The 12,500-nt window shown below is 42.4% G+C and overlaps 1 protein-coding gene across 3 annotated transcripts in view; it reads left to right on the forward strand.

Moving 5' to 3' along the window:
- The first annotated feature begins 1,827 nt into the window (after window positions 1-1,827).
- LOC138958509 (uncharacterized) overlaps window positions 1,828-12,500 on the forward strand; it is a 31,617-nt gene continuing 20,944 nt past the window's right edge. Inside the window, exon 1 of one of the 3 annotated variants that reach the window (XM_070329680.1) lies at window positions 1,828-3,554. In XM_070329680.1, the coding sequence (XP_070185781.1) occupies window positions 3,035-3,554 (520 nt within the window). In that variant the 5' untranslated portion in view covers window positions 1,828-3,034. Of the gene's footprint in view, window positions 3,555-4,119; window positions 4,873-5,005; window positions 6,310-12,500 lie in introns of those variants that run through there. The other 2 variants (XM_070329683.1, XM_070329681.1) reach the window with 2 other exon arrangements.

Consider the following 12,500-nt stretch of genomic DNA (forward strand, 5'->3'; position numbering starts at 1 on the left):
AATACTGAAAAACAGCCCTAGATGTTTATATACATTATCACATTATCACTAAAACAACAAATACACTACATGTAGCCTACTGATGGACTGAGAAAACAAAATCAGGGGTTGTATTTCTTGAAGAGGTGCGTTTTAAGTGCTCGTTTGAATGCTTGGGGTGACTTAGAGTGGCGGATGTGAAAGGGGAGAGAATTCCATTGTGTGGGTGCGCAGAAAGTAAAAGTGCGTTGTCCGTTTGTTTTGGTTTTTTGGAGTGAAAGCTAAGCTACAGCTTCAGCGATGACTGCATTTATTGGTTGATAAAATAAGATACACCTGTACGTACACGACGAAAATACAGTTTAACGACCTCTCTGCTTAGAGCAATTTGGGTCAAAGATATCAGAGCCGAAGCTCTACGATGTGTGCCTGGGTGAAGATGAGCAACAAAAAAAAACAAAAAACAAAAAAAAAAAACTTTTACTTTCCGTAATGGAAATGCTGGAAGAACAGGATTTAAAATCAATTCCTTGCAGGAGATACACGATTGTAGAGATTTATTCTTTCATTCCGAGGCAGAAATGCTTTTGTATTCAAGAAACGTGGAACGTTGCTATTCCGGAAGGGAATTGATTTGATTTGTTGGTACTTTAGAATAAAATTGTGAAAAGTGGCATCCGACTGATCATGGCAAAGGAGTGAGTGTCAGACCAAGGAGGGTCGTGGTGGAGAAGCTGAGGCACCCTCTACGTACTTGTGGATTCGGCGGCTAGTCAACTGGCGAAAAGCAAACCCGGTCCTCCCTAGGACCTATACTGGCCGGTTAAAAACATATGTACAGGGCTGCGACTTTATGTCGGTTTATTCATCAACGCCTTTATGGCACCCTCTGTCTACAGAGGCATGGGAAGGGGATCAGGTGAGGGGGATCAGGTGTCTGTACGTACAGAGATGGACATTAACATTTATACTCAGGAGCAAACCATGGTCTGCCCGTTAGAAACTGTTACAAACTTGTTTGTTGTTGATACGCCGTACTGATTGATTGATTGTTCTGTAATACATTAGTCCTTAAGTCTCTTGAGTATTGCATAGCGAGTATCCAAAAGCTTATTCTAGTATTTACTTCTTTTTCATAACTAAACTTCTTGCTGGCACTCTCACAAAAAAGTATTCTTACAATCCTGTACAATTCTTTGCCTCGATCGAATATACTATTACGATAAGAGCACCCTGGGTACACACCGATTCAAATCGAATGAGCTTTAGACTAATAACCCCCCGCGGGTTAGGGGGAGTCCCATATTGGTTGGGACGAGAAAGAATTTACCCGATGCTCCCCAGCATGTCGTAAGAGGCGACTAACGGTTCTGTTTCTCCTTTTACCCTTGTTAAGTGTTTCTTGTATAGAATATAGTCAATGTTTGTAAAGATTTTAGTCAAGCAGTATGTAAGAAATGTTAAGTCCTTTGTACTGGAAACTTGCATTCTCCCAGTAAGGTCATATATTGTACTACGTTGCAAGCCCCTGGAGCAATTTTTTTATTAGTGCTTTTGTGAACAAGAAACAATTAACAAGTGGCTCTATCCCATCTCCCCCCTTTTCCCTATCCCATCTCCCCCTTTCCCCGTCGCGATATAACCTTGAATGGTTGAAAACGACGTTAAACACCAAATAAATAGTATTCACTAACACAATTATACTACGAGCATGTACCTGTGGCGGGGGCTTTGAAGCCTTGGGAAATACCAGTCAGCGGGCATTCTGTCTTTAAAATAGATTTCCCCATAGCCAAGCCCCCCCACATGACGTCACTTCAGTCTCGGGTCGCGGTCGTCGTCCCGCCAACAAAGTTCGACAGCTGAAACACGCATACCGTGGGGTCTGTCCTAATGTCACACAGCTTGTGTTCTTCTTCACTCCTTCCTTCTACACGGATGTGTCTTTCCCTGTGCTGAGTATTTGAACGGCCCAGGAAAGACACTGGAATAGTGTGTGTTTGAAAGTGTGTTGTCACCGGCCATCAAAGAGCAGCCAGTGAGAGGATTATAGAGGACTGTGTTGGGACGGCGTGTGATTCAGTCACTCATTGAATCAGTAATCCGCCGGGGTTTCACTGATTTGACTCGCCACCCGTTTGAGCCGTTTCATTGCTTCGTCGGTTTGGGGTTCCTTTGTGGGGAGACACTGTGTCGTTCGTGTCGTCGTGTAAAATAGGACAATAAGGGACATAACTGCATAACCGTGTGTTCGACCTTGCAACCTCCCTGATTGTGGCGATTGGCAGGTACACATTGTGCATCTGCCAACACTCGGAAGGCTGTCTGTTGATTGAATGACTAGAGTGCTGACGATGTGTGTCATGGCAGACAACTTGCTGTGTGGCTGCTGTAGTGTTGAAAACTGCAACACATACCACGAACAGCCGAAGTGTCAACTGGTTAGGCGCATCGCTTAGCACAGTTGTCAGGCACAGTCACGACCGTGTAACACGCCGAAAGGTCTTTATCTTTGTGTGTCTGTGTAAAGGGGAGGAGGACAAGAGACGACGACTTTTGAAAAGCGTCCAGCCCCCAGCCCCCATTATCAGCAAGCATCGCACTGACCAGGTAAACAAAGGACTGGGGCGTGTGGACATTTTTGGACACACACTTGACTGTGACACTTCCAGTAGCCGTGTAGTGTAGTGTGCACACATCCAGTAGCCTTTAAATTTTGGTGTACACACATCCACTTCGTTCTGAGTCTGAGGCAAGAGAAACTATAGGCTGAGGAGAGAGCACCGAAAGTAACATAATATTTAAAACACACAGTAACTACACCTGTAGTTGTGTGTATAAGACCCCGCTGAAGCGAGGGCTTACCAAGACTACAGACAGTTGATCTATTAAGAGTATGACTCGGTGATTTTATTAACCAGTGACAGCAAAAAGAACCAGTTGCCTTCAAGTAAGACTGGTTTCGACAACTAATTCACATCAAACAGAACCAGTCACCTGACATAGAAGTGATTTCAAGTTCAAAAACTACATATTGACATCAGACAGAACCAACATGGCGACAAGTAGATTTTCTCCAGATTCCAGCGCAGGCCCGAATATCCTGGACAAACTGAACATCGGGCGAGCAACCAAGAAGCAGCAAGACTTCTGGTCAGCACGCACTCCGGACAGTGTCGATGGTCACGGGCATGGAATCAACCCACCTGATTCTAACAGTGGCCGCCAGGATCGTTGGGATCGTAGAAGGACAACCCCCACCCCCACCACCACTAGCACTACACACAGTAGCAATGCTACAACAAACGACCACGACCAACACAACAACAGCAGCAATAGTGCCAGTGGAGGAAGGACAAGAATTGATTCCGGAGGTGATGGAGGTAAAGAAACCGCTAAGATCCGTTTGCCCAAAGGGTCAGGAAGCAGCACTGATGGCACCAAAGACGTTCATGATGGTGATGGGGATCATGATAATCACGAGGATCATGATGATCACGAGGATCATGATGAGCATGGTCGACAGCATGATCACAACACGGACCACGAGGGATTCTCCTGCCAGCCCACGTCTAGTAAGTGTCTGTGGTACTGGTAGTGTTAAGGAATGCACCCTATGCAAATTTATGGGTATGATGATGCTGATCTCGCACACGGGATGGTGCCCTTTACTGACAACGATGATGATGATGATTATGATCATGAAGATGATCATGAAGATGATCATGAAGATTATGAAGATGATGATGACACATGTTGATGGTGCACTTTACTGACAATGGTAGTATTGATTATGATGCTGATGATGGTGGCGCATGCATGTTGATGGTGCACGTTAGTAAAATAGATGATGATGATGATGATGATGATGATGATGATGATGATGATGATGATGATGATGATGGTGATTGATTGACTTTTGTTGATTGCAATATTTCTGGGTTTTGAGAGGGGGGAAAAGACGGAGGCTAGGGATGTGGTGAGTGGGAGGGGGAGGAGTACGACACTTCTACTTTCGTACTCATCTGAAAGTGATCTCGTCGCTCGAAATAGTCATTATGAGTAATTACTACCCCATCCTATTGTTTCTTTATATTACTGGTGATTTAAAACAACATACTGTAACACGGCGGCCACCGAAAAGAATGACTGAGGTCCCAACGCTTTGTGATCAAGTGAAACCAGATACACTCGCTCAAATGTTTCCGTGTTACACTTTCAAAGAATGAGAAAAAGCCTTTTGCCCTGGGCCAGCTGTTTCTCGGTATACATTACTTATTAGGAAGTAATGCATGCAGTGTGTCAGTCAGCTTTGCGATCACTCGCGCAGAAAAATTCCTTGTTATTTACATGTAGGATCTTGATGAAGAAACGCGTTAGTGTGGAGATGTTGGGGACCAGAGAGAAGCCTGACACCATTAGAGGAGGAGAGTTGTCTGTACATGTGTGTGACGGTCTGAACTTCAGTGGTGTTACTGGCAGTAACACCCACGTGTAGATTGTGTGCAATCCTAAATCGGTAACTGTGACACCGCAGTAGGTTTAACACCTCACCCTATTCTGAAGCGAATATGGATCGATTAATCCTTTGACTGAGAAGATCAACTTTAGGAAACAAGAAAAATAAAATAAAAAGGACAACAACACCGACAACAACAACGATAGCGACAACTGCATCAACGCCAGCGACAACCACACCAGAAATGGGGATGTCAGCAGAATCTCCTTCAGCAGAGATATCTAACAATAACCTAGGTTCGGAATCGAGCTCCATTCTGGACGGACTGAACATTGGCCGTAATTCCAGCCGGCAAGGAAAGCCTAGAAGTAGAACCCGCATACGTCCTACTCCTAACAAGGAGAAGGAGACGTTCTCCTGTCAGCCTGCGTCTGGTGAGTTTCTTTTGTGAACATTTTGACCTGTTTAAAAATTGTATCATCTTCGTCAATCAATTTCCAGTATACTCACTGCGCTTCTGTTCTTTAGTTAAAATCCTACCACACACACACTCACATGCACACACACACACACACACACACACACACACACACACACACACACACACACACACACACACACACACACACACACACACACACACACACACACACACACAAACACACACACACCCATACACGTACGTGCGAACGTAACTTGCTATTTCAGTTTTTTCTTAAATGACATGTTTTACGAAATAGAATGTATTTTAGAAAAGCCACTGGAAACACTAGCAGGCACAGCAGTCGGCATGTCACTGTCAGTCAGTTCTCTCTCGCGATGTGGTTAGCAAATTAACTTTGTGTTTTTAACCTTTAGTTTTCCCTACTCTGTTATAAACCGGGACTCGGTAACTGTTAAACTGAGCAAAGGGACGTTTCTAGCACGACAGAGTTGATACTTTGGCCAGTCACTTTTTGGCTAATCTGTGTATACATGTGTAGGTTTCAACAGTTTAACAAGGAAAACAAGACGTGATATCATGAATTGAAGGAAACACGCAGTGTCAGCCAATGAAGTTCTTCGTTAGTTGTCTGTTTCATACAGCTGCATTTAACTACCGGGTAAACTGCATCTTCACTCCTGTGTGTCATTATACTGGCTGGGGACTAGAGATCCGTGACAAGGCCTTTGAAACTGAAAAGAAATTACTACGGAGCATCACTGTTTTTACGGAAAGCGGCATCGCTGCCACATTAACCACAGCAGCTTAGACTACCGATACCTTATCCACAAATGTGTTTCAAGTGCATACAACAATGTGTATCGACCGTGTGTAGAACGAAAAGGCAACAGTAGTACATCACATATTTCAGCATTTCTTCACAGGAGTATTCAAGATTAGCAAACCATGATGACTGCAAATAAAACGCAGAACAACCAGTTTCTTACTCCTTCTCGGATGGACACCCCCACCACTAGCACTCATAGCCATACCATGTCCAAAGACCACGGGCAAACCATGGCACCTGGAAGTAGGAGCCAAGAAGACAAGGTTGCTACTTCATCCCGTGAAGACACGAACACTGAACGCGCCGCGACCACCGAGATCACGCCAGAAGAGGACCGCGACAGCCTTAACCATGGTGCCAGCAAGACTGGAGGGACATTTGAAGTTCATGAAGTGGGCGACATTGTGATTAGTCTGCCGGGTGAAGAAGAGACACCGACTACTGAGGGAACGTCCAGAAGGAAAGGCAAAGGCAGCAAAAACCGTGGTGGTGATGAAGACGATGCTAGTCACAACGATGATGGCGATCAAGACAAAGGTGGCGGTGACGATGATGATGAGCACGGACATCGCAAAGGACTCTGCGAAGGAGGAACGTCCAGTAAGTTTTGTTGGTGTACTGCAAATTCTTTACGAAGTTTTGTTACGCACTAAGATTACGATTCATGTACCAAAAAGAATTAAAAACGTGTTGAGAAAAAAAAGAAGAAAGATTACGATTCAAACACAAACCGTATTTAATTATAAAATCGTTGTATACCACTACACCTTCACAGGGTGTATATTTGATATAAACAGGTAGAGCTCGTTCATTATTGCTACACACTGAATGCTACCGTTTGTATGAGGATGTTTGCTAAGGATATTACTATCTAGACCTAGAGTCACCGGTACAAGAAGCTTTCCAGAAAGCAAAAAGAAAGTTTGATTCCGATGACAATTAAGGCCTAAAAAAAGAAGGGTCTGTAGGTCGGTATTTGTTTTTTGTAGGGATTAAAGTCTGAATTTTTGTTACACGGCCGCATGTGCCTTTTTACTGGCTGTAACTCTAGGGAGCTGTGTTCCCTGAATTTCGTGCAAGAGTAGCTTTTCTTTTAAAGTCTGCAAAAACAAGTTTTGTCATTTTTCTTTCTTCCTTTCTTTTGTTCTTTTTTTCTTTTTTCTCTTCTTCTTTCTTTTTAATTTTTTTTTGATTGGTCAATAAAAAAAAGTTCTGGGGTCGGGAGGTAAAAAATAGGGTCGGTCTGGGAATCAGAAACACAATTTTGTTAGGACATGCTTAGTCATAATTCTTACTTTCCTTACTTGCGTTTATTTTATTTTTTCTTATTTTTTTAAAAATTATTTGCGGCGAAGTAAACTTACGCTGTTACACTGACACGATATTCCTGTGAGTTTGTGCTTATTTTGTTTAGCAAGGGTTAGCATGATGAGGTACATAATGTTTTTGGATGTAATAAGTTTTTTGCTGAAAACGAGAGTGCGTAACAGGCTACGCGACAGCAGTAGGCTTACTCCTTTTGCCGGGTTATGCACTGCTGTTGATGAATATGACCACACTCAACGATTCTTCATGATCGTGTAGATGCTCACGAGGAAGAAAATAAACACAGACCAGTGAGCGAGACCAGAACACAAAGAGCCGTTGTTTTTCACTTCGTGATTCACATCTTTGTGCTTTGTAGTTGAAACCCCTAATAAGACCTCCAAAATCTTAGAAGATCAGGTCTGATAGTATAAGGGATTCTTAACATGAAGTGATAGGGAGGGGGTGGCTAAACATGGGTTGTAGTGAAGAACATAAGAAGGATGTATTACTGTAGGCTTTCATACATAAACGAGTATAATCCAGGGTTTCGTCTTGATGTATGCTTACTGACGGTTGACAGTCGCTAGCTCTGGTAATCTTCCAGTAGGTATTAATTTAGTTTTACTAAAGCCTGCTGGGACACAAGTAATGGGTTAGTGCATTTGTAAACAGGAATTGCTTGACAAGTGGCCCCCTTCATCCCCCCCTTCCTCGTCCTGATATGGCTCTGCGTAGTCGGCTGGACGTTAAGCAACAAATAAACAAACAAACAAACAAGTCGCTAGCTATTGACTTTCCGACAGCTACATGCTTACAGAGTTGATACTTTGAACTAACATTTTTGGACTGGACTGTTACTATCGTGAGAAAAAAGTCAATACATACGGAAGTATACCCCGTAGTGTCAGCCAATGGTCGACGCGCTTTGCGAGTTAAGTTCTCAGTTTTATATACATGCATTCCACTACCGGGTGGTCAACTGCACCTTCATCCCTGCGTGTCATTTCATGGGCTACTGGGGACCGGCGAAGAAGGCCTTTGAAATTGAGATCAGTTTATCGTTGAGCATCACTGGTGTTTGTGACATTCAAATATCAATGGAATATCGATCACGTCTATTCGTTTATTTTGGCAAAGGAGGTTAATTCCTCCAACTTTTGTGGGTAAAAATCGTGTGCATCGACCCAGTTTACAAAAAAAAACACCAACCAGCAGTAGCAGCCTCTGGATCGCATTACTCTACATTTCTTCACACAATCCCTGCAGGAGTATTTCAAATCAGGAAACCATGGGACCTAGTAGCGACAACATTTCAGAAGACCACGACGGCAGTAGCATGAATGTAGATCAGCGAACCACGGGACACACAAATAAGAGCAAGGAAGACAATGCTGTTCCTCCTTCATCACAAACCACCAGCAGTACCAACACCAGCACCACTGAGATCACTCCAGACTACCAAAACAACACTAGCCATGGTGCCAGCAATCATGCAGGGACATATGTTGAAGGAAAGGGCGACCTTCTTCTAACCAAACAGCCGGGCGAACAAGAGACATCGACCACTGAGGGCACGTCAAGAAAGAAAAACAAACACCGCAATGGTTCACGAAGAAGGCAACATGGTGATGATGAAGACGATGCTAGTCACAACGGTGATGGCGATCGAGACGAAGGTAGTGATGGCGAGGATGATGATCACGAACAACGTGAAGGACTCTGCGAAGGAAAATCGTCCAGTAAGTCTACTACAAATACAATACGAGGTTTTGTTTCACACTGAGAATAAGATACACAAAGAAAGAGAAAACAGGTAAAATAGTTGTATACCACTGCATACTTACAGGGTATATTTGATATGAACGGATAGAATCGTTGGTTGTTGCAGCACGTTGAGCGCTCCTTTTCGTATGAGGATGATTTGTTAGGATGTTGCTGTTTAGGATGCCAGGACTCTACACAACTCTCACTTGGTGCATGTTGTCTTATATATATATATTTGTTTATAAAGGATATTCGTAAACATCGTGCGAGTTAAGTATAGAACACCCTGACGAAGGCCACAAGGCCGAAATATTGATGAAAGCGTGAAGGCTTGGTTTGGTTATTTTTTTCTTATTTGTTTATATATTATATATGTATAGGTTACAACACGAGTGGTTTTTTATATGGCTTGTATTTCAGTCAAGACCCAGCGGATGAATATCATCGGGAGACACGAGCCTCTGGCGAGTGGCTCTCGATTGATATTCCCGCTGGGTCTTGACTGAAATACAAGCCATATAAAAAACCACGAGTGTTGTAATCTGTATATCCCATTCTACCATCAAACACAAAGTGTAGACTACTAGCGGCACTGTTGCGATCTGTGCAGGGTAAAACTGTTGCCAGCGAGACTTAGCCCTTTTGCAACCTTAAACTAAGTGACCGTCGCTGAAAAAATAAAACGAATGAGTGCATCGATAAGTACGCGGTAACACTACTTTCAGACCATTTAAAAGCTTTAAGTAAAGGTTCATAAGTTGCAAGAAAGTAATGAAGTCGAATAGAAATTAATTTAGTTGAAGCGCACAATTCTTTTGTTTTGCGTTTCAGGTCGGCAGAACGGGCGAAACGGGTTTGGGACCCACTTGGCTTAGGCCTACTCGATTCAGAATTGATTCCACGTTGTTTTTCTCGAACGTGTGTAATTAGGCTTATTGACAGAGAAGCAAATCTTAGGGAACAAATATGTAGGTTTAGATTTAACCATTTGCTCCCTATTTGAAATGTATCTACGTGATAAACTGTTTTGCGAGTGTGTTTGCATGGATGAACTTAAACTGGTATGGGTGAGAGGAAAACGCGACCGACACGTCTGTCACCGCCGATTGATTGCATTTTGAAGGAATATGACTGGATTACGGAAAAATATGTGGACTTACTGCAGAGCCAGGCAAAAGAGTAGACTTGCTCGCAAAACACGTGAAACAGCCGATGTTTGATAGCTGAAGGCGCACACCAAAACACACTACCGACAGATTCTCAAAAGTCGTCTGCTAAAGATGCAAGGGGAGGGTACTCGTGTTTTTGTTTTGGTTCGCTAGCATCTGGTTATCTTGTAAGTTGAATGTTCGTTTTTTTCGACCTGCATTGCTTTCATAATGAAAGAAACTTTTGCTTATTGCATCTCATACATCAGATCAGTTCTGAGATTCATTTTTGCGTGCAACTGATATGGTTTTCTGAGCCGTGCAATACGATTTTAGAACTTCATACAAATGTGTCACATTGTTCGGCGCGAGGTCAAAGGTCGGGAGGAAAGTAGTCCTTTGCCCAAATCGGAATCTGCACTATCATATATTTTTTGGAGTCCATGATGTATTTATTGAGCTATAAAAATACAACATATATACCCATACTGAAGTAACAGAGACAAAGAAGGGAGGTCATGGGATATATATATATATTCACACGCCCCTGAAGAAGGCCTGGCAACAGGTCGAACATTTGGGCTGCCACTTTAAATTCTTTGTTTGGTTTTTATTTTCCTTGATTTTGTTATTTATGTTATATATTAAACGCTCCGTTCCCTTTTGTGCTTTATTCATGAAGACTGGATGACAGCAATCATTTATGCAGAAAACATAATTATGGAACGGGCAGGCCCAGGATCTAGCGAGAGAGAGTGAGAGAGAGATAGACATAGGGAGACATAGAACACTTTATTTTCTCAACGAGAAACTCAGGTGTGGTGTATCACACACACACACACAATATTAAAAAAAATATGAAAATAAAAATTCTACATTTTTAATGATTATATCTAAAGTGAAAAGAGAGAGAGAGAGAGAGAGAGAAATAGAGAGAGAGAGAGAGCACACGTTTGAGGAATTCTGAATACACCTAAAACTAAGCGTCATACTAGCCTTGAAATTCAATCTATCAGCAAATAACCAAAAACTAGCAGAAAATCATGAGCATTGAAGCAAAGCACACACACAACAATAGGAGCTAGGCCTATCATTACAGTTTAATGACTGCTGATTCATATGCATTAAGTGTCAAAAAGCTTTTGTAAAACTGTTTATCATAAATTAACATAAAATGTGGGTGCACGCCATATCGAGCGTGTTGTGAATGTAATGGTGAAATTAGTTTTTTGCCTGTAATGGTTAACACTGCCGTATCCATTTTTATGCAGGGCTAAGATATATACAAATGTATACATACATGTATCATTCTGATCATCATCGCTCCACGGCTATCGCCAGTTATCTCTCTGACTGGACGCAAAAGTCCTACGCGAATCTATCAAAACAAGAATACAGAGTTATCTCCCATATGTTGTTCGCGAGACGAAAATGATTGCAGATTGGCCGACTTCGACAGTGATCTCCGTTCTGTTCTTCACAGTTATAATAAAGACATCGTTCTAAGGTCAAAACAAGTCGAAATTTTGGGACTGCTGCCGGAAGGAGACCGTAATATATGGTTTCATCACTGTCAACTGGTAACAGAAAAAATCGTCTGCTCCAGCGAGCGCCGAAACCAAACAGTTGATTATCACGTGACACTTTTGTCATATTTAGAGTTGTTTGCACAGTAAATACAGCCGCGAAAAATAGCTCGCTTGAAACTGTCTTACATATCAATTCCTTTGTAAATTAAAAATTACACAACACCATGAAAAATCATTATCGACGATCGCGAATCTGCTTATATTCATAACACATTACGAAAAGATCTAAATATGTAAAAAATCGATTTCCTCGCCAGACAAGAAAAACCAAGGCATCCTGTCAGGGATAGAATGAGCCGAACTCATTTTGACCTGAGGTCAGGATGATACATGTATATGTGCTAAGTTATGTTGGCCGAGTAGCATTTCAGAACGCCTAACATATCATTCCATGTCACGAAAGCTATATATGTACACCGCCTCAAATCTGCCCAGGATTTTACATGGAATGAGAACCCCCCGCGGGTTAGGGGAAGTCCCATATTGGTTAGTGTGTGTATTTGTGCGTGCGTGCGTGCGCGCGTTCGTGCGCGCGTGCGTGCGTGTGTGTGTGTGTGTGTGTGTGTGTGTGTGTAGGCGTTGCAGTTTGTGTGCTTGCGACATTTTAGCACAGTCATGTGTGCATGTTGGCCTGCGTCATACATGTACAAAGATCACTGAATTTGTCAAAGGAGCAGTTTGCTTTTCAACTGTTCAATACTATTTCAGTGAATTTACACGGAAACTGGAAATGCGACCAGGAAATTAAATATTTTTTCATGTTCATACATGGGTCTTAATTTCATGCGAGAAAAAACATCATAAACTGACGAACACTAATCTCTTTAATGATTTTATTGGTTTAACCATGCCATCTTTTTAATTTATGTTTGTGTGTAGAACTTCAAACCAACAGCTAACCCCATGACGATGTGGGTGGAAACTATGTTCCCTCACTAAGGATGCAATTGCGTAGGAGTATGGGCTGCACAATGGGTAGTGA

This window comes from Littorina saxatilis, linkage group LG2, assembly GCF_037325665.1.
Source record: "Littorina saxatilis isolate snail1 linkage group LG2, US_GU_Lsax_2.0, whole genome shotgun sequence".
NCBI lineage: Eukaryota > Metazoa > Mollusca > Gastropoda > Littorinimorpha > Littorinidae > Littorina > Littorina saxatilis.